The sequence below is a fragment of the Pseudonaja textilis genome, chromosome 9, assembly GCF_049901715.1.
Source record: "Pseudonaja textilis isolate UNSWEBS1 chromosome 9, rPseTex1.2, whole genome shotgun sequence".
Taxonomy (NCBI): domain Eukaryota; kingdom Metazoa; phylum Chordata; class Lepidosauria; order Squamata; family Elapidae; genus Pseudonaja; species Pseudonaja textilis.
The window spans coordinates 24,893,151-24,915,902 of record NC_141998.1 but is presented as its reverse complement, the minus strand read 5'-3'; the positions used below and the strand labels follow the sequence as shown (position 1 = coordinate 24,915,902).

Genomic DNA, 22,752 nt, shown 5'->3' with positions numbered 1-22,752 from the left:
GGAGGCAACTGGACTTTCTGGTTTTTCTTTGAAGCTGTTTCTCTTCTCATCCAAGAAGCTTCATCAGCTCTGACTGGATGGTGAGGAAGGGAAGGATTTATACTCTTTGCAGACAGCTAGTCATTTGCCTCCTTTTAGAGGGTCGTTGAGGCCACTTGGAGGTTTATCTGTGTCCTCAGAGTTACCCGAGGAGCACAAATGGTTCCTGTAATCTGCAATTTTTCCCACTGGAAATCCTTTCCTACTCCCTACCATGCAGAGTGTCTATCCCAAATTGTATAGCTAAAAGACTGTAGCAGACTACGGAAACCAGGAGCACCACTCAGGTGACCCTGAGGACACAGGTAAATATCCAAGTGGCCTCAAGGACCCTCTAAAAGGATGCAAATGACCAGCTGTCTGCAAGGAATATCAATCCTTCCATTCCCCGTCCGGTCAGAGGTGAAGAAGCTTCTTGGATGAGAAGTGAAATGTCTTCCAAAGAAAAAAACCCAAGAAAGTCCAGTTGCCATCCATGAACTGGATGACTGAGACATCTGCTGTAGATGTGAACTGCTCAGAAACATTTATTTAGGGCCAGTGAGATTGTCCATTTTTTAAAATTTCAGATGTCCTCCCTGAAAGCAAATTGGTGGAGATCAAGAGCTTTGGAAGGCCAGCATGGCCACTGCGAAGGCTGGCAAAGGGCTGGAGAAGCTGGCACCTGGAATGACCCTGCTGAACCTGCCTTGCTTCGTCCTTCCCAAGGGTTTCCCCGCCTGATGAAGTGGAGACAGATTTCCTCAAGGAGAAACCAAGCCCTTTGCGCATCTCTCTGGCATGCGAGACTTGTCAGCACGCATTCTCCAGCTGCGGGCACCGGGAAACGTGCCCTTGCAAAAAAAAATCCCGCAGCCGGGAGGGAGGCGAACGTGCGTCCCTCGATATCTGGGCAATCATGAGGCACTCCAGGTGCAATCTTATTTTGCACTCCAGCAACAGAGGGGTCATTATCTGGAATCCTCTACCTGACTCTGTGGTTTCTTCCCCAAACCCCGAAAACCTTAACCTCAGACTGTCTATTATTGACCTCACCCCTTTCCTAAGAGGTCTGTAGGGGGCGTGCATAAGCGCACCAATCGTGCCTACCGTCCCTGTCCTATTGTTTCTTTTATTTTTTTATTCTCCTTATATGTATCCATGTATTCATAATTATGTTTTTACTTGTACCTATTATCTTGTAAACAATTGACAAAAATAAATAAATACAATAAATAAATAAAATGGAAAAAACAAGGCAACCACAGTGGGCATCTGGAGCAGCTATTGCTTGCATGCTTTTGAAAAACGAGCCACTGATAGTACAGGGATGGTACTCGGTTTGACCTGGAGGGCTTGGATGTACATGGGCTCTTTTTCCCCCTCTAAAGGATAATTCAGGAACGTGTTTTGCTGAAAGCAATTTGGGGCATGTGGGTGTGTCCTCTTTTCAAATGCCCTGCAGCCCACCCCCATCCATCTCTCTCTCTCTCTCTCTCTAATGTGTGTATGTGTATGTATCTGTATCTGTATCTATATCTATATCTATATCTATATCTATATCTATATCTATATCTATATATCTATATCTATATCTATATCTATATCTATATCTAATCTATATCTATATCTATATCTATATCTATATCTATATCTATCTCTCTCTCTCTCTCTCTCTCTCTCTCTCTCTCTCTCTCTCTCTCTCTATCTATCTATCTACAAGCGAAATCCCCTCACGCATCATCATGAAATCTCCAGAACCGTAAAGGCTACAAACTTAAAAGTTGGCACGTAGGTTCCTCTTGTCTTCTAGGTGCTCGCTAAGAAAGGATTTTTCAAAATGACCATCAGAGCATTAATATTTCCTATATTATTATTATTATTATTATTATTATTATTATTATTATTATTATTATTATTATTATTATTATTATTATTAACATGCTCTGATGCTAAAGACTTCTACTCCCCTCCCCACCTGAAAAGAAATCTTTTCCAAATGCAAAACACAAGCAGGGGAGTTTCATTTTCACATCAGCAAGCCGCTTTAGTCCAGAACAGTTGAGCTAAGCCATGCCCAGGCTCCTTGCTGTCTCCTTCTTGCTCACACAACAAATACTGTTTCCGTTTCCAAACAGCCCTCAACTCTCTCACACACTGACAGGACGCTAGCCAGATGAATACCGATGGATGCTGGTAGGCAGAGGCACAATTTCCCCTCTTATTTTCCTCCCCCAAAACTAAGCCCGACCTCATAGTTCCGAAGCGAAGCACAGGTCTCGAGCTAGTACTAACTACAGCCTTGCTGGGGTGGGGAATTCTGGGAGCTGAAGTCCACCCATCTTTAACTTGCTCGGGGTGGAAAATCACTGGTTCTAAGAGCTGCAGAAATTGCTACCCATGTTGTGATCACGATCACGTGGGGACCTATCAGCCCCCCCCCCACTCGCCCACCCAGCTACCCAAGTGTGAGCCAATGCCTTTTTCCACCAAATATTCAGAGAGAAAAAAGGGCTTTGCAAAGAGAGCTGACAAGGGATGTGTGATCATTTACTTTCTCCCTCTCCTTCCTACACCCTCTTTTTTCTGCCACTGAAGACTCCAGTTTCTCTGCCATCCTGACTGTCTGCCCTTAGAAATAGGCCAGGAGGAGAATCCCTTTGGGGGGGTCCTTGGTGGTCTCTGATTCAGTCTGTTTTCTTGCAGACATTTCATGACCCAGCTAGGGAACATTATCAGGGCTGGGAAGAAGTGGGGTTTGCTCTCAGTTTTATATTCTAGTGCCATGATGGCAAACCTATGGCATGCGTGCCACAGGTGGCACGGAGAGCCATTTTTGCCGGCATGCGAGCCACAGGCAAACTTACCTCATTACACACTCGCGCGCCTCACAGCTGATTTTTCAGCTGGTCTGAGGCATTTTTTGGCCTCCCAGAGGCTTGAAAAAACAACAACCCTGCAGGCTTTGCAGGGTGAATAATAGGCCCATTTCGTCAATACCGGAAGTGACGAAGCAGGCAGATTATTCGGCCTGCAAAGCCTACAGAGGCTTTTTTCAAGCCTCTGGGAGGCCGAAAAACGCCTCAAATGCCTCAAACCGGCCGAAAATCAGCTGTGAGGTGCAGTGAAGGGGGCGGGGGGATTGCGCACACTTGCGCAGGAGCGTGCGGGCCCCCATGCGCATTGCCTTCTGGGTGCTGGCACCCGAGCACATAAGCACAAGTGCACGCACAATTTTTGGCACAGGAGCCCCAAAAGTTAGCCACCACTGTTCTAGTGGCTTGTCCAATCAATCTTGATGGCTCTTAGAAGTTCTTTGACTGGGGAGTTTACTGTTGTTAGCTTGTTTGGCAGTTCCTTGATTGGGGTATCGTTTACCTCCTTGATCGTTGGTCTGAATTAATTAATCTTGGGAGTTAATCCAGTCTCACCTGGGTACGGATTGCTGGTATTTGGCTGATTTTGGGCTCGTCGATTATCTCTTTTGCACAACATGTAGATATTGTTTATGTCTATGTGTCTGTCGATGGCTAATTGGATCTCCTTTCTTTACTGTCCCGTATCAAATGCCGTCCCGCGTGAGCTTGCGAGCCTCCCAGGCTCCGAACTGACCCCTCCTGTCGTGTCCCCCCCGTTCCTCTTCTAGGCAGCTGCGATTGGTGCTTTCCAGGCCCAGCCTCTTGTGCCAAGGAAGTGCCAAGTTTGCACAGGGCAAAGAGCCCGGCAGAGCTTCTTACATAACCAAGGCCGGCTTCGTTCAACTGGCAAACAAAGGCACCTCCACCGCAGGTGCAGAAGACAGGCAGGTTACATAAAAGAGCCAAGGTGCCCCTGAAGGGCATAGATCCCACCAGGCCCGGGGGGCAAAACGATAATCCCAGCTGGAGAAAGCAGGAATCTCAACCTTTGAGCTTTGTTTTCCGGGACCTGGAATTCCAACCATGCTTTGCGATCCAATCGGGAAGCCACCCCTCCTTGTGCCTTCAAATGAAGAATTCTCCCCCTCCCCAATTATTCATGGGTTAGAGGGATGGGTGGGGGCAGAGATAAAGGACTAATTTTCAGATAAAGAAAGGCGGCTGGATAAAAGCAACCCATTCGGAAGGACCCTGGGGTCATCTCCCCACCTAGAGTAAGAAGATGACTCCTTTGACTGGACAAAGGCAGCCCCCTCCCCCCTATCCCTTGAGCATGGAAAGGCCTATTGAGAAGGGGGGGGGGGGGGAGAAGGAAGATTTAGACTTTGTACTTCCTGCCCCTTCCCCCCACCCATTCTTAACAATTCCCCTCTTCTGCAGGAGGGAGGGGAAACAAAGGGGTTTTCTTGGTGGGGGTGGGGGGCTTTTGGGAGAGGAGTTTGCAACCCCCACCCCACCCCTAGGCCTATGCCTGGGTCTCTTGAATTCCTGGAGACAGGCGGGCTTAGATGGAAGCCTCCCCCGCCCCCAACCCCCCCCTCCATTTTGATCTCTTGTTCTTACAAGGGGAAAAAGCTGCTTTTAACCAAAGCCCTTAAGAGGCCCAGCTCTGCAGGCAGGGGAGAATCTCCTCAGGCAGGCTGTGTGCTTAGCCCCTCACCCTTTTCGCTTCTCTCTCTCTCTCTCTCTCTCTCTCTCCTTCCCTCTCAATCTCTCTCTCTCTCTTTCATTCTTTCTCTCCCTTCCCCTTCCTTTCATTCTCTCTCTCTCTTTCATTCTTTCTCTCCCTCCCTCCCCCTTTCCTTCATTCTCTCTCTTTCATTCTTTCTCTCTCTCTCCCCCTCTCTTCCATTCTCTCTCTTTCATTTTTTTCTTTCCCTCCCTCCCTCTTTCATTCTTTCTCTCCCTCTCTCCCCCTCTCTTCCTTTCATTCTCTGCCCTCCCCTCTCTTTCATTCTCTCTCTCCCTCCCCCTTCCTTTCATTCTCTCTCTCTTTCATTCTTTCTCTCCCTCCCTCCCCCTCTCTTCCTTTCATACTCCCTCTCTTTCGTTCTTTCTCTCTCTCTCCCTCTCTTTCATTCTCTCTCTTTCATTTTTTTCCTTCCCTCCCTCCCTCCTTCATTCTCTCTTTCATTCTTTTCTCTCCCTCCCTCCCCCTCTCTTCCTTTCATTCTGTGCCCTCCCCTCTCATTCATTCTCCCTCTTTCATTCTTTCTCTCCCTCCCTCCCTCGCTCTCTCTCATTCTCTTTTTCATTCCCTCTCTCCAACGAGGGCTTCTAAACTACAGCCAGGGTCACGAGCGACAAGCTAATTCTTCCCTCCCTTTGTGGTTTCAAGCTGGTGCAGGAATAAACGCTATACTGCCAAGGAACAGGTATTCTGAGAGGAAAGGTTGATCTACTGAGGCAAGTATTGGAGAAAACCCCGTAAAGGTCTGGTGTAAGAAATCAGGAAACCAGCCGCTCCTTTTCTGACAGGGACAAATTTAATTGAAAGGCGCAAGCTTTGGCGAACTCCGGAAAACTTCTGCCTTTGAATTGAATTTGTCTGTCGGAAAAGGAGCTGCCGGTTTCCTGATCTTTGGCGGAGCTCCTGAGGCGCTTCTTGGAATAAAAACCAGAGGATGTTGCAACAAGCTGCAACCCCCACCCATGAATCAAGCAGTCCAGGGGTGTCTACCAGGGAAGGTCCCAGTCAAAGTTTTTCTACTGCGTGCATCCTGCAAGTTGGTGGATCTCCATTGCATCATTGTGGGTTATTATTTTTTTTGACCCTACCTTGCAAACACCTGTCCTCCCCTGTCCCTAGAAATGCGGGGGTGGGGGGGGAGACAAGCGCAACTCAAACACTCTTCCATCCCCCAACGTTAGAGCTGCTTGCATGACAACTCCTATCATCCTCAGCAGGCCGGCCGGGGCCCATGGGAGTCCCGATCCAACCCCGCTGGTCTCCCCCAATTTGGAAAGCAGCCCTCCCAGGCCTTAAAACCCAGGTTGGCTTCACACGCGCCTCATTCAACCCGACTGCTGAACATCCAGCCCTCTTGCGGACTAACCGAGGTGCCAACCAAGCCGTTTCGCCCGCGACCACCGAGTCTGTCTCAGAGGGACCCCCCTCCCCTCGCCTCCAAGGCGACTTCAAAGCGCCGGTCTCTCCAGCTGCCTGCTTCCCCAACCCTGCGCCCTCCCAACGAGCCGCCTGGAGTTCGTCTCCTGCCACGGTCGGCCGAGGAGCATGGAAGCTGTAGTCCAAAGGTGGGTGGGACAGGAGAGATTCCCCCTCCCCCAGCTTCCCAGGATCTGGTTCGATTGCCACATGGCGCAAGCTCTCTTCATGCCCCCACCCCCACCCCCCACAAGTACCGGGCGATCAAGCGGGGAGGGGCAGAAGGCAGGGGCAGAATCCTGGGGTCTGCCTTTCCTACTACCCACCCACCCCCGGCCGCCCCTTCCTCCTACCTTCGCCTTGGTGACCCTCAAACCCACGAAGGTGGAGAGTTAGCAGGGACCCCCCCCCCGGATGCCCCTTCCCCCTTTTGCCCCCTAAATCCCGGGCGATCTTGTGCCCAGCCCAAGGGGGGGATCAGAGGACACGGGCGGAGGGCAGGGGGTGTCCCCCAATTCCTACTACCTACTAACCCAACCCTGGACCACCCCTTTCCCCCTCTTTGCCCCCAAGTCCAGGGCGATCCTGTGCCCAGCCCAAAAGGTGTGTGTGTGTGTGTGTGTGTGTGTGCAGAGGGCAGAACCCGGGGGGGCGAACCTCACCCACCCACCCCCGGCCGCCCTTCCCTCCCTCTTACCTTCGCCTTGTTGACCATCAACCCTACGAAGGTGGAGAGGAGCAGGGAGCCGGGCAAGGGCACCCGGGGGCGCAGCTCCTTGTGCCCGCCGGGCAGCGGCGAGGCGGGCGGCGAGGCGGGCAAGGTGACGGTGTAGGAGTTGCGCATGCTGCCGCCGGGGACCCCTCGGCTGCCGCGGCTCTTCCGACGGGCGCTGCCTGCCTGGCGAGCGGGCGCAGCCTCCTGGCTCGGCGGCAGCGGAGGAGGAGGAGGAGGAGGACTCCGGCCCGGGCTGGCAGCGGCGAAGGAGGCACCTGGATCGCTCTGACCTCAAGCCGGGAGGCGGGCGGGGAGGGGCGGGGCGGGCGGCGGGGCTCCCTCGAGGGAGGCGCCGACGGACGAGCGCCCAGAGGGGCGGGGGGCCGGGGGGAGCGCGAGGGACGCCCGCCGCAGCCCCTCCCTCTGCCAGGGCTCCCGGCGGGGTGGGGGGAAGGGGGTGTAGGAGAGCCAAGGGGGCTGGAAAGCCGGAGCACTCCCCCTCCCGCTTTCCAGCTCTCAGAGTTGGAAATGGCCCTGGGGAGGGGAAAGGGGAGGGCAGCGGCCCCCTCCCCAAACCCCGAAAGGAAAGCTATTCTGCCCCCCCGCCCGCAAATCTCCTCTGTGTTGTTGCCTAAAATTTTACCTGGAGATTTCTATGAAAATCCCTAGGGTCGAAGGAAGGAGACTTGGGAATTTGAAATGCTGGTGGTATTATTATGATTATGATTATGATTACGATTGCTATTATTAGTAGCAGTAGCAGTAGCAGTATTGTCCCACCTTCCTTAAATCAACCGATTGATCGATCAATACTGTATGTTTCTGTGTACCTTTTTGTATCTATGTGTCCTCTATGTAACTATGTATTGTATCTATTTATCATCCATCTATATCCTATTAATCTCTCATATTCTCTTCTCTCTCTCACACACACTAACATAACTTATCTATCTATCTATCTATCTATCTATCTATCTATCTATCTATCCATCTATCTATCTATCCATCCATCCCTCTATCATCTATCTATCTATCTATCTATCCATCCATCCATCCATCCATCCATCCATCCATCCATCTATCTATCTATCTATCCATCCATCCATCCATCCCTCTATCATCTATCTATCTATCTATCTATCTATCTATCTATCTATCTATCTATCTATCTATCTATCTATCTATCCTTGCCTCCAGAAGTTGTGAATGCTCCAACGCTGGAAGTTTTTAAGAAGAGATTGACAACCATTTGCCTGAAATGGTATAAGATTTCCTGCCTAAGCAGGGGGTTGGACTAGATGACCTCCAAGGTCCCTTCCAACTCTGTTATTCTGTTCTGTTCTAACATCTATCATCTGTCCTCTCTCTCTCTTTCTCTCTCTGTCTCTCTCTTCTCTCTCATCTATCTATAATGTTGCAGTCATTTGAAAGTTACATTAGCATTTTAGAAGACTCTAAATGAGAGGCAGCATTGCCAATTTTCAGCCATTGCTTCCATCCCTCCAAACCGACCCCCCCTCATCGGCAGTGCCAAAAGAGGAAGAGAAGGGCGGGGGCGAGATGGGTTGGCCCACCCTTAATTTTAATAACTGCTGAAGGCTGCGCCTGGTGAAGCTTCTCAGGGAAGTAGAAACTTACAATACAATCTTGCATGAAAAGTGCATGTCAAAGTCTGCTTATTTATTGGAAGATATATTCATTGGGGGGAAAAAGGCTATTTCTTTTGATTTTTCAAGCAGAGTTGGCCCAGGAACGAGCCCTCTGCCCTTCCATTCATAAAGCAAATCTTTTGGGATCAGGAATGTGCAAAACCCTCCCAGGTCAGGCCTTCTCTTTCCATTTTTCCTGGCAGGAAAGTAAAGCCCAGGAGCAAGAAATTAAGGAAGGACAGCCTGTCACTTCGGTTCTTTTGCCCAAAGTCACTCTTTTCCTTCTGCTTGGCAAAATTGACAGCATGCAGCTGTTTTTTTTAAAAAAAAAAAAACCTCCAACACCTCTTGTAAAAAACAACAACAAAGGAGTTTTGGTGAAAGATTCAAATGTGGTTGGTAGAGATGATTGCACAAAAAACAGAACGCAAACCAGAACTATTCCTACTAGGAATTATGGAAGAGAGAGATAGTAAAGAGGTGACCTGTTTAATATTACATATTATTTCGGCAGCAAGAATGGGTTTTGCCCAACAATGGGAAAATAGAGAAATCCCCTTAGAAGGTAAAGTGACAAAGATTATATAGAGAGGTGCAGGAATGGATAGGCTGACTTTGGAATTGGAAAATAAAGGTGAGACAGAATATCATGAGATATGGAATAAATTTTATCAATAGTGGGAATGGAAAGGAGGGACCCAGAATAAAAACTAATCAGGATTTGTAGAATGGACAATGAAGGCTATGTATGGAATTACCACTGAATATGATAGACAATATGATGGATATAAAACTAGTAGCATAGAAGATATTATAAATGTATATACTGGATAAGTTTACTGTATAAATGTCTATAAGATACATATCATATATTTTAGTACAGGGGTCGCCAACCTTTTGGACCTCAGGGACCACCAAACTCATAATTTTAAGTCCGGTGGACCAGAGACCCTGGGAAAATCCCCCCAAAGTCTGCATGAAAATCCCCCACCCCATTTTCCTACCAATCTATCATTCTTTATTTGGGATCGCAGGATACCGTCTCCAGCTCCGTGCTTAGGAGGAGAGAAAGAGAGACTTTTGGCTTCATGCAAGGAAAACAGCAGAAGCAGCAGAAGTCTTTCTTTTTCTCGCACAAACTCTGCCAGAAATGAGTCTCTGCCTCTTGGAGCAGGAGGCCTTGAAGGGCCCCAAAGACTCATTTCTGGCAGAGTTTGGGGCAGAGAAAGAAAGACTTTTGCTGCTTTCCTTGCATGCAGCCAAAAATAGAAGAAGAAAGAAATAGAAAGACGGTGGCCAGGCTGGGTACGTGGGGTGAGTTTTTCCCCCTCTGCCTTTTCCCTGGCTCCCCTCACTACCTCGTGTTGTTTGCAATGCAAGTGATGCAAGCCTTGTGTTCCCACGCAGTCTGGATTAATTGCTCTGCGGATCACCAAAATTTTCTTGCGGATGACTGATTTAGTATGTATAGCAAAGATGATGTCAGGACGATCACACGGTGTCCAATATTTTAATGTGTAATGAATAAAAAATGGGCAGGGTGGGGGGACTCCACTGGCAACAACACAATGACACACAATTTATAAAGCCAGACCGTAAACGTTGAATGTAATCTGGACAAGCAGGTGCTAAGGGGACGATCACAATGGCCACAATAAGAACAAGGATGGCCTCATGACGCCAGGATGCTCTGATTCATTTTAATGACATTTCTATCCTTTCCTAGCATTCAGCTCTCACTTGAGCCGAATTTTTGGCACCGGGTGCTGAAGTTCCGGGTAACAACCGACGCTAAGCGTGATGAAACACCAGCCTAGGTTCACGATTGCAAGGACAATCCACTTACAACAGTTCATTTAGTGACCATTCAAAGTTGGGACAGTGATTAAAAAAGAAGTGATTTGCAACCGTTTTTCACGCTTACAGCCTGTTTCAGCCTCCTTATGGTCACATGATCAGATGCTTGACAACCGATTCATATGTTATGACGGTCACAGTGTCCAGGGCTCACATGATCTCCTCTTGTGAGCTTCTGACAAGCGAAGTCTACAGGAAAGCCAGATGCACTTAAGAACCACGTTACTAGCTTAACAACTGCAGTGATTTGCTTAACGACTAGAGCAGGTGTCAGCCACCGGTGGCTCTGGAGCCAGATGCGACTCTTTGGGCCCTCTGCTGCGGCTCCCTCTGTTGGCTGATCCGACTGCTGGCTGGCCCCGCCCCTCGCCCTCCCCTCTCAGTCACTCCTCGCCTGTCCTGAGAAGGTAAAACACACAAAAAACAGAAGTGAGAGGGAGGGAGGGAGAAAGAGAGAGACCCATTTCCCACAGAAAACATGGGGAGCCACAAAACCTGGGTAGGTGTGGAGGCGGAGGTCATGTGACTGGGTGGGAGTGGCTGTCAGGGCTCCACCCCCATTCAAATCATAAGTCTCTAGCAGCATCTTTCAGAGTGAAAAAAAAATCGATTTATTAGGAGCGGCCATGTTGGCGTTAGCTGGGTGTAGCCGACACTAAAATACATCATTCCTTTCCCCCTTGACCCTGGTCTTTCCCCCGTCCCCTGGATGTATATTCTCCAATGGGACACATCCATAGTCAAGAGTCATCAATCATGCCCTCTGATAATATTCTTGTGTGCCAGAAGCTTCAGCTGCCAAAGTGATTATCTGAGGCATTTAAGGAATGCACTGCATTTCCCCCGCCCCTTTCTGCTGGCCACTAAAAAGACCAAAGGAATATTATTTTTTTAGTTGACAGTGACATTGAGTTGGCCACGCCCACCCAGGTTTTGTGTCTCCAGGTGTTTTGTTTTCTGTGGGAAACAGGTCCAAATGGCTCTTGGGAGTGTTTAAAGTTGCAGAGCCCTGGACTAGAGAAAGAAAATCGGGCGAAATTTACTCAACAAATGTTTTCACTTAGCAACGTCAATTTTGAGGTCAACTGTGGCCGTAAAGCGAGGACTACCTGTGCCGTAGAGTTACAACCCTCGAGAAAAACCAGGGAAAGACCCCAGGATCAACCAACAAACTTTCAAAAGTCCTTTGTCCTGTTATCTCCCCCATTAAACATTCACTCATGACCCAATCTGACCTAAAAATAAGTTCTTGGAAGAAAATCCAACTGTGTGCAGGAATGTTTGCTCTCAAATAACGTCAGCGGTGGGTGTGAACCCAGGGGAAAAAAATAATAGCAGTTCCCCACCCAGAACTGCCTGTGTGCTAGAACAGGGCCTCTGGGGTTGTCTAGAGTACAGCCAGTCCTCGGCTTACGACCACAACGGAGCCAAACATTTCTGTTGCTAAGCGAGGCAGCTTGCAGTCTTCCTTGCTGCACTTATTAAGGGAACCCCTTGCAATTGTTCAGTTCGCAACACGGTTGCTAAGGGGATCTGGTTTCTCCATTGACATCGTTTTGCCCGTAGGTCGCAAAAGGGGACGGCGTGGCCCCCGGGATGCTGCGACCGTCATGAGGACGAGCCAGTTGCCAAGTGTTCTGAATGTCGATCGCGTGATCGTGGGAACACTGCAACGGTCGTTGTGGAAAATGTTCTGGGTCCCATTTTTCAGTGCCGTTGTAACTTTGAGCGGTCACTAAATGAGCTATCGTACGTTGAGGACTACCGATATACTTCCCTTACCAAACTATCTAATTAAAAAAACTGTGTATCTGTCTTTATCACAGATGCCTGGACATATAGGGATAGAATGATAGATAGAAGGATAGATAGATAGACAGATAGATAGATAGAAAGATAGAGATGATAGATAGATTTATTGATTAATAGTGAGATAGATTATCTATCTACTCTATCTTATCTATCTATCTATCTATCTATCTATCTATCTATCTATCTATCTTCTATTTATAATGTAGATAGTGTAGCTAGATAGATGATCGATTGATAGGGTTAGAGAGACAGATTATATATGTGTGTGTGTGTATACATAGATTGATAATGTAGATATAGATTATATATCTAGAGAGAGACAGACTGATAGTGTAGATAGATAGACAGATTATATGTCTATCTAGTTACACTATCTATCAATCAATCTACCTATAGTGTAGATAGTGTACACTGATAGTGTAAGATAGATAGATAGATAGATAGATAGATAGATAGATAGATAGATAGATAGATAGATAAATAATGGATGGATGGATGATAGACACAGACAGGAGAGAGGAAGATTTAGATAGGTAGGTAGGTAGGTAGGTAGGTAGGTAGATAGATAGATAGATAGATAGATAGATAGATAGATAGATAGATAGATAAAGAGAAAGGGGAGGAGAGCGATGGAGGGAGGGAGAGAGCGTGCAAATCCCATACTATAACATCTGGAACAAAAATCACACAAATGAACTGCTCACTTATTTTTAATAAATCAAGCAATCTCCACTCCTTTCTCCTTCCCTCCCTCCCTTTTCCTTCACCCTCCAGGCAAACCTCTCTGTGCAGGGAGGCCTTCTGCAGAGAAAACTATGTTTAGCTTAGCTGAAGTTGAGCTATTTTTGGCCGGGATAAAAATAAACCCACGGAGACCATGGAGGGTGTAGCGCGCGCACTGGTCGTGTCTCTTCTCCTCCCCACTCCCCAGCCTTATTTATCTCCTGGAATTTTAAGCCTCTCTTCTGTCAGCTCTCAGTTCTCCGTTTCATGCTCCCCGGGAGCCCAGAGATAAAAGTTGCACTGGGGAGGCAAAGCGGAGGCGCACTGGAGGCGCATGACCTCATGCTTACGTGCACCAAAGCGGATCAGAAGCGCCTGCGTTATGAGTTGCAGGCAGCCATTCAAGCCAGGGGGCTGGCATCTGTGTCCTTGCATCTTGGGGGCAAGCTTCACAGGGTGGGGGGGCTGGAAGATAATTGCAACCCGCAAGCAGCTGTGAGTTCCCACAAGTTGGTGGGAAGGGCTGGTGGACTTGGTTTTAGAGGCAGTCCTCCACTTTTGACTCCTTTGTTTAGGGACAAAGTTCGAAGGGACAAAGGCTGTGAAAAAAGGGACTTAGGATGCTCATTTCAGAACTGGGTTACAGGCACTGCCCCAAACGATCCATTTTGCCCCCGGGGGTGTGTGTGTGTGCAACAATAGCCCTTTTAGGACTCGTGGACTTCAACTCCCAGCATTTCTTAGCCAGCCATGCTGGGAGGAGGAATTCTGGGAGTTGAAGTCCACAGGTCGCAAAGGGGCCCATAGTGGAGGGAGGATGCCTTTGAGAAGCTGAGAGGCAGACCTAAACTGCCCTGATTCTGTTATTTCCCCTTCCTTGGGGTTCACTCTTTACAGATATACTATTCTTGCACGAGGAGGCTCTTGTATTCTTTGCTGCCACTGGCAGTCCTCCATCAATGAACTTAAAGCTCAGTGGTGGCTAACCTTTTTGGACTCCTGTGCCAGCACCCAGAAGGCAATGCGCCGCCCCCCACACCCCTTATGCATGCGCACGCAATCCCCACCCACTCGCCACCCCCTTATCTGCATTGCACCTCACAGCTGTTTTATCTGTCTGTTTGAGGCCTTTTTCAGCCTCCCAGAGACTTGAGGAAGGCTTCTGCAGGCTTCTACAAGCTTTGTAGGCCAAAAACTAGGCTCGTTTCATCACTTCTGGTATTTCTTGGCCTAGTTTTCATCCTGAAAAGCCTGAAGAAGCCAATAGAAGCCTTCTTCAAGCCTCTGGGAGTCCAAAAAAGGCCTCAAACTGGCCGAAAATTAGCTATGAGGCATGCACATGTGCAGTGAGGTAAGTTTGCCTTCAGCTCATGTGCTGGAACAAATGGCTATGCATGCCACCTGTGGCATGCGTGCCACAGGTTCACCATCATGGTTATAGCTGATCCTTGAGATATATTGGGCTTGGGGTGAGGGATATGGGAAGGCACTTCTTCTATGCAACTAGATATGGAGGGGGGGTCTTTAGTCACTTCCATTTGGTCGAAAGTCAACATTTCACCACTTAGTACATACAGCCAGGGCTACCTCTGGGCTCTGCGGAAGGAAGGCCTCTCCCGGGGTGAGTCAGGATTCCTGGAAGCAAACTTAGAGATGGAGCCTAAGGCCATTCCAGCAATTCTCCCCCCCCCAATCCCCTCCCCCAAGGATGTGCTCAGTTGCTCTTCCAGATCTCCCCTCACCCCTAGAAGGTCAACTTAAGCTGCCCAGGGCTTCACCTGTTGCAAGCACAGAAAGAATTTGAAGCAACATTTGCATTGGCTGCAGATAGCACAGGTGTTTACTTCAGAGGGAAACGCGCAAGCTTTGATGGGTCTGGAAAGTTGGGTGGGGGGTTGTAATGGGATGGGAGAAGGGCCTGGGGGAAGAGAGAAGGAAAGGGTATGTGTGGGGGGGTGAAGACGTGCGGAGTGCCCTCCTTCCCCCCAGGCGCTTCGCCCTGGCCCTCTGAAATTCTGGCCGGGCAACTACCCAGCAATCATCTCAAGGATAGGATCTGCGTCCGTTCTCTCCTCCATGCCAACTGGCCCTCTGCAGAATGGCTGGCCTCTTGATCTGCACAACCTCGGATGACCTCTGAATTTCACACACTGTCCCGCCCAGCCTCATAATTCACGTTCTGGGGTGAGCGGGTGGATGCTTTGCTATTCTTGCTTAAGGCAGAGGTGGATATTCAGCCGGTTCTGACCGGTTCTGGAGAACCACCGGTAGCGGAAATTTTGAGTAGTTTGGAGAACCGGCCAATCCCACCTCTGACTGGCCTGTCCCCATCTCTTCCCTGCCTCCTGAGTCCCAGCTGATCAGCTGGGTCTCCTTTGGTTGCCCTGCACAGGAGAATGGAGCTGGAAAGCAGGTTAGTGGGGTGGGGAGCAGAGATGGTATTCAGCCGGTTCTGACTAGTTCTGGAGAACCGGTAGCGCAAATTTTGAGTAGTTTGGAGAACTGGCAAATCCCACCTCTGACTGGCCCCACTAACCCCATCTATTCTCTGCCTCTCACTGAGTCCCTGCTGATCAGCTGGGTCTCCTTTGGTTGCCCTGCACAGGAGAACGGAGCTGGAAAGCAGGTTAGTGGGGTGGAGAGGGAAGTGGGATTTTGCAGTAACTTTCCCCCAGGAGTGTGGAGGGAACGGGGATTTTACATATCCTTCCCCTACCACCCCTGCTTCCCCCTCCCTCCTCCCCCTCCCTCCTCCTATTCTTCCTCCTCCTTCCTCTTCCTCCTCCCCTCCTTCTTCCTCCTCCTATTCTTCCTCCCCCTCCTCTTTCCTCCTCCTATTCTTCCTCTTCCTCCTCCCCTCCTTCTTCCTCCTCCTATTCTTCCTCCCCCTCCCTCCTCCTCCTCCTTCCTCCTATTCTTCCTCCTCCTTCCTCTTCCTCCTCCCCTCCTTCTTCCTCCTATTCTTCCTCCCCCTCCTCCTTCCTTTTTCTCCTCCTCCTTCCTCCTCCTATTCTTCCTCCTCCTCCTTCTTCCTCTTCCTCCTCCTCCCTGCATCCCTCCCCCCAGTCCCCTTTAGCACTGATGATACCAAGCTGGGTCATGAAACGTCTGTAAGAAAACAACCAAGCTCAGAGAGCACCGAGGGCCCCTCATTTCAACCATGAGTTACGAATACATGTTGCTAAATGAGACTTTTGTTAAGTGAGTTTTGTCCCATTTTACAAACTTTTCTTGCCACGGTTGTTTTTTCTTTTTCTTTTTTTTGCAGGGGGGGGGGGCAGAAAACACCATTGGTGAAAATGCATTCGCTTAATGACTATGGGGTTTGCTTAACGGCCACTTCAAAAAAGATCATAAAATCGGCGACATCCACTTAACGACCGCAATGACTTAGGGCTATAGTTCTGGGCTTGATTATGGTTGCAAGATGAGGTTTATGCATATCCCACCCTGTTCCCTCAAACTGAAGATTTCTGGGAGAACCTGGTGGGCTCCTGTGGGAAAACTAAGATCAAAAGGCAATCCCTCACGCTCACATCATCAGAGCTTTGGGTCTGAATCAAGACTTCCAGGAATTATTATTATTATTATTATTTTTTGAACTAACAAGTTCTGCAAATTGAGCAAGTTTGAAAGGAGAACATTGGACTCGTTCGAACTTTGCCCCTTCTTACAAATCCTTCCCTCAGTAATCCTTACGAGAGGCTAATTCAGGTTCACTGCACTCAGAGGAGTTATTCCTTAACTATTAATAGAGGTGGAGGCTTCCTGACTTGGCAAATTAGGAACAGATAAAAGTTAGTTAGGGTGATAAATGCAGCGGCGGCTAGGCTAATGGTCTATAGCATTAGCACTTAGTCTTATATCCCACTTCATAGTACTTTTACAGCCCTCTCTAAGCGGTTTACAGAGTCAGCCTCCGGCCCCCAACAATCTGGGTCCTCATTTGACCCACCTCAGAAGGATAGAAGGATGGATCCATCTTAAGCTGGCCAGGATCGAACTGAGTGAGCAGTGATTTAGCCTGCAGTACTGCATTCTAGCCACTGCGCCACCACGGTCCTTCCTTTCTTCCTTCCTTTCCACCTTCCTTCCTTCCTTCCTTCCTTCCTTCCTTCCTTCCTTCCTTCCTTCCTTCCTTCCCACTTAGTAATAGCCCTTAGACTTATATACCGCTTCACAGTGCTTTACAGCTCTCTCTAAGCAGTTTACAGAGTCAGCCTCTGGCCCCCAACAATCTGGGTCCTCACCTCGGAAGGATTGGAAGGCTGAGTCAACCGTGAGCTGGTATGGATTGAGTTCCTGGCATTCAACAGAATTAGCCTGCAATACTTCATTCTAACCACAAGGAAGGAAGGAAGGAAGGAAGGAAGGGAAAGGAAAGGAAAGGAAAGGAAAGGAAAGGAAGGGAAGGGAAGGGAAAGGAAAGGAAAGGAAAGGAAAGGAAAGGAAAGGAAAGGAAAGGAAAGGAAAGGAAAGGAAAGGAAGCGAAGCAAAGCGAAGCGAAGCGAAGCGAAGCAAAGCAAAGCAAAAGGAAAGGAAAGGAAGGAAAGGAAGGAAATGAAATGAAATGAAATGAAATGAAATGAAATGAAATGAAAGGAAGGAAGGAAGGAAGGAAGGAAGGAAGGAAAGGAAAGGAAAGGAAAGGAAAGGAAAGGAAAGGAAAGGAAAGGAAAGGAAAGGAAATGAAATGAAGGGAAGGAAGGAAGGAAGAAAGGAAGGGAAGGGAAGGAAGGAAGGAAGGAAGGAAGGAAGGAAGGAAGGAAGGAAGGAAGGAAGGAAGGAAGGAAGGAAGAGCAATAGCCCTTAGACTTGTATACCGCTTCACAGTGCTTTACAGCCCTCTCTAAGCAGTTTAGAGAGTCGGCCTCTTGCCCCCAACAATCTGGGTCCTCATTTTACCCACCTTGGAAGGACAGAAAGCTGAGTCAGCCTTGAACTTGGTGAGATTCAAACTGCCAAATTGCAGTCAGCTGGCAGTCAGCAGAAGTAGCCTGCAGTACTGCATTCTAACCACTGCACCACCCTGCCTCCATGCTGATCTTTTCCCACTTTGTCCTTTGGGGTTGGGTGGGAATTTTGCTAGACGCTCAGGGTGAACGAGAGCATGCTTGGAGCTTGAAGGGAACAATATTTCCTTTGCACCATTTTTATTTTTGCTTTTAAATCCCACCTTTATTACTTTATAAGTAACACACAAAGTGGGGGATGCATATAGCACCCCTTCCCCTTTCAAGAACTCTGTGAGATGGGTTGGGGGTTTGAGAGAGGGACTGGCCCCAAATCACCCCGGTGACTTTCATGCCCAAAGGCAGAACTAGAACTCACCATCTCCCAGTGATTGGCCCAAAGTCACCCAGCTGGCTTTCACACCTAAGGCAGGACTAGAAGTCACCATCTCCTGGTGATTGGCCCAAAGTCACCCAGCTGGCTTTCATGCCTAAAACAGGACTAGAACTCACAGACTCCTGGTGATTGGCCCAAAGTCACCCAGCTAACTTTTGTGCCTAAGGCGGGACTAGAACTCACCAGCTCTTGGTGATTGGCCCAAAGTCACCCAGCTGGCTTTCGTGCCTAAGGCAGGACTAGAACTCACAGACTCCTGGTGATTGGACCAAAGGACAGGATAAAAAGGAATATAAATAAATAAACAAAGTTAACCGGTCAGCTTTCATGACTAAGGTGGGACTAGAACTCCCTGTTTCTAGGAATTCTAGCCCAGCACCTTAAGCCATACTGCCTCTCAACGATGCAGGAATTGGGAAGGGCAGAAGGATAATCAAGGCAGGACAAACAGCGGTGCAGATGGGGGCTTTAAAAAGGGGGGGATGGAGACCACCCCAGCATACACACATCCATGCTGGGGTGGTGGTGGCAGCACAGGGGAATGCAACCAGCCCCTTCCTTCAGGGTCCCCCTTCCTTGACCCCAGGAAATTGCTTGTTCAACCAGCAGCGAAAGAGTCAGCCTGTCAGTTTTTCTGTTTCCCTGCTTCTCAGTCCTTGGCACAAGTCCCCGTTTTTTTTATGTAACCGATATAATCGCTTAATACTCACTCGGGAACATGCAGAGAATCTCACAAACACACACGCCCGCGTACGCACGCACCCCAGCTTGTTATATCAATAGTCCTAAAAGACTTTGGTTTTTAAAAGCAAACATAAACAAACAAAACATAAAAACACCAAGCTATCTTCCATAGGTGTACGAAAATTAAAAAAAAGAAATAATCCTAAAAGACTTTGAGAAGCGGCTGGGGGCCCTGTGGGCGGTCAGCACGGAGGGTGAACACACTGGACACCTCACTCTGGGTCTCTCTTTCTCCCTGCTTTCCAGTTGTTCCTCCTCCAGGTGGGACTGCCTCCCCCCACCACAAAAGCCACAGGGTGGAGCTGCAGCTGGGAAAGGCTGAGGACGGGCCACCTTGAGGCTCAGCGTCCCGCCCAAAGGCCCAGTACACATATTTCCTCTTCACCCTTTCCTCAGGCCGGCACGGACAGACTTTTCAGCAGTGTGGCTGTTGTCCCCATCTTTGGCCAAGTGACCCTCGGGTTGCCGAGCTAAAGAGAAACTCCTGAAGAAGAGCACCAGCACAAGTCCAACATTTTCGGGAGACAAAAACTCTGGTTCCGGTGACCGACCCAGATTGGATCCTGCCACATTCAGTTCCCCTGAACTCAAGAACACTGAGAGCCCCGGGCTGTTCAGGAAGGCGGTGGTATTGGTGGCCATTAACCCAACGTTTAATCACGCCTGACCTCACCTCGACACAGTACAATTAGGCCACTGGGCCATGCCCTCGCTGACCCAGCTACCACGGCCATTCCGCCTGGCTGTGTTCCCGAGGAGATGAGGGCATTGCGTGCCCGGAGCATGCCAAGGGTGTGTTGGAAAAAAACAACCCAGGTGTGTTTGGAAGGGATGGAAAAACGGGAAGGTACAGAGGACAAGAAACGGGGGGTGAGAAGGTTTGGATTTTTGGAGTTGCACAACTGCTGAGGTTGCAGAGGAGACTTCTGCGCAGTCAGGAGCGGGAAGTCAAATGGTGGGTGAACTGCCAATCAACACCCCCCCCCCCCACACACACCCTTAATAAAAATTACCTGCTAACAGATTTAGCAATTTAGCAAACAGAGGCCAAACTGGGCAGGACAAGAGAGGTCACAGGTTGTGTGAAGGCTGCGTTTAAGATAACGTCTGGCCTCTATAGCGCTACTTTCGAGAAATCTCTCTCTTTCGTGTTGATTTTGGTTCACTCACTTTTCAGTGCTGGTTGCATCAAATGAAGGCTCAACACCCCCTCTCCCCATTTTCCTAGTTCCATGGAAAATGCAGTGCCCCTTGCCCAAAATTGGAAGAGTGATAAGATACTAACAGAGGGGAAAAGAATTGAAAAAGTATTTGGATGTGCAGAAATGAATAGAATGACACTAGAAATTAAGAAAAAAAAGAAGAATCTGAATATTATATGGTATGGGATTTGTTTTACCAATGGATAGAAAATAGAATAAACTAAAAGGGACCAGATGTAATAAGAGGAATTAATGGAATAGATATATTGGATTTCATTTGTACTATATATATATGGGAATGCAATTATTGTTATGTTGTTAAGTTGAATAAGAATAATATTAATAATGATTAAGTAATTCGAAATATGTACCTAATCAACGCACGGTTGAAATGGAATGGATTTTGTGTGTGTGTGTGTGTGTGTGTCACACACACACACACACACACACACACACATATACGTATGGTATTCAGCTTTGTTCGGGTATTTTCCCACGTCATTATAGTTGTGCTTTTAAAGTTGTAGCAATGTTTTGGCAGAATCTCATCTGCCATCATCAGGCTTCTGTATAGTGAACACTATACAGAAGCCTGATGATGGCAGATGAGATTCTGCTGAAACGTCGCTACAACTTTAAAAGCACAACTACTATGACGTGGGAAAATACCCGAACAAAGCCGAATGCCATACATGTAAGTACCCGCGAAAACTTAAGAAAACAAATATATATATATTTGTAGAACCTCAGAAAACATATATATACTTCTGTATACGAAAACACACCCACACACCCACACCTATATATATATGAACACACATATATGTATACATATACATACATACACACACACACACACACACACAAAACAAAAGAAAAGGAAAAGAAAACGCAGAGCCCCCTTCCACCCCGCAACCCAGTTCAAATTGTGGCGACTCTTACCGGATTCTCCTTGCTCAGGAGGTCTGTCTGGCTGTCCGTCCACTCCCACTGCTGAACGGAGGAACGGCTAGTGGGGTGCAGGGATGGGGTGAGGACCTCCGGCGTGGAGCCATGCATGCCAGGGCCCGGGGAACGCCCCCCTTTCCGGCTGTAGGAGTCCAAGTAATCCTGGACGTAATCCGAGTGTCTGCTGGGCTGGTAAAATCCTTGGATGCTGCAGAGCTCTTGTCGGGGACGGGCGATGAAGGGCCCGCGGGTGGAGGTGGAAGGGTAGGGGTCTGAGGACAGGTGCATGGAGGAGAGATCCCGTGCCAAGTCGGAATGGCTGCTGGACTTCTTGCGTCCCAGCGGGGTGGAGCCATAGCTGGTCGAGGGCCCGTTCGCAAAGGAGTAGGTGGCCCCTCCACTCAGCCCTCCAGAGGGCCTCACGGGGACCCGGCTATACCCAGGGCTCAACCTGGTGCCCGAGTCCGGGCGCTGGAGCAGCCTCCCTCCCCCGTCGAAGTTCAAGGAAGAGGAGGCAGTGGCCCCCGACGTCCGCAGGTGGGTAGAAGTCAAGTAGCTGGAAGGAGTGGTGGGCTTGTAGTTGAGCTTCTCTTTGTCTGAGTAGGAGGAGGAGGAGAGTTTCGACGAGTAGGAGGAATAGGTGGCATAGCTGGTGGAGGCTTTGCTGCAAGGCAAGGTGTCCGAGTAGCGGGGAGAATCCACATAGCGCTTCAAGGTGGAAGAGAGCTGGGACATCCTGAGGGAGGGGGCGCTGGGGGAGATGCGGGTGGCATTGACTGAAAGAGAGCAAAAGCAGGAACCAGTTAGCTGGGGCGGGGGCTGGCACAAAGGGGGTCCTTGACCCCCTTCAGGGTCAGCAGAAAGGAAAGAACCAGTGGCCTTCCAACAATGGTTGGCCAACGGATTCTTCATGGCATGCCATTGACTGAATCCACGAAGTCAACTGGGAATATCTACTAGCCAGCCAGGCATGACCCAAGAAGCCAAGAAGGGTTGACTCTGGTCAGTTCTTGGGAGGAGAAGCGTCTGGTATGGGGGGACCAGGACTGCTGACTGGATTGGGAGGTCAACCCACCCATCTTTGCCCAAGCTGAGCCAGCCCACCACTGTATCATACCCAGAAGACGGAAAGAAGGTTGTGAATCTGTCTACAAAAGTTACCAGAAGTTGGGCTCAACTTCAAGCAGGCATGACTTGATACTGGTTAAATAGGGAGGAAAAAAAACTGGATAATAGAAAAACAGGGTTGGAAGGGACCTTGGAGGTCTTCTAGTCCAACCCCCTACTTAGATAGGAAACCCTATTCCTATGGCTGTCCAATTATCTCTTCTTAAAAGTCTGCAGTGGTGGAGAAGGGAGGGAGAGAAGGAAGGAAGGAAGAAAGGAAGAAAGAAAAAAAAAGAAAAAAAGAAAGAAAGAAAGAATAGCAGAATAATAGATTTAGAAAGGGACCTTGGAGGTCTTCTAGTCCAGCCCCTTACTCAGGCAGGAAACCCTCTAGCATTTCAGACAAATGGCTGTCCAATAATCTCTTCTTAAAAACTTCCAGTGTTGGAACATCCACAACTTCTGGAGGCAAGTTGTTCTACTGATTTAATATAATCATTGATACAATTATTAAATTAAGTGCGACAAAAAAGGCGGCAGAGAGAGAGAGAAAGAGAGAGAAGTAGAGAAAGATCCATATCATAATTATTGGCATTGATATCAG

At 48.7% G+C, this 22,752-nt stretch overlaps 1 protein-coding gene across 3 annotated transcripts in view; it reads right to left on the bottom strand.

Annotated features, from left to right (window-relative positions):
• USP2 (ubiquitin specific peptidase 2) overlaps positions 1 to 22,752 on the bottom strand; it is a 65,549-nt gene that overhangs the window by 23,250 nt on the left and 19,547 nt on the right. For 2 of the 3 annotated variants that reach the window (XM_026708980.2, XM_087939175.1), the window contains one exon: positions 21,036 to 21,817. In XM_026708980.2, the coding sequence (XP_026564765.1) occupies positions 21,036 to 21,776 (741 nt within the window). In that variant the 5' untranslated portion in view covers positions 21,777 to 21,817. Of the gene's footprint in view, positions 1 to 6,739; positions 7,056 to 21,035; positions 21,818 to 22,752 lie in introns of those variants that run through there. The other variant, XM_087939176.1, reaches the window with a different exon arrangement.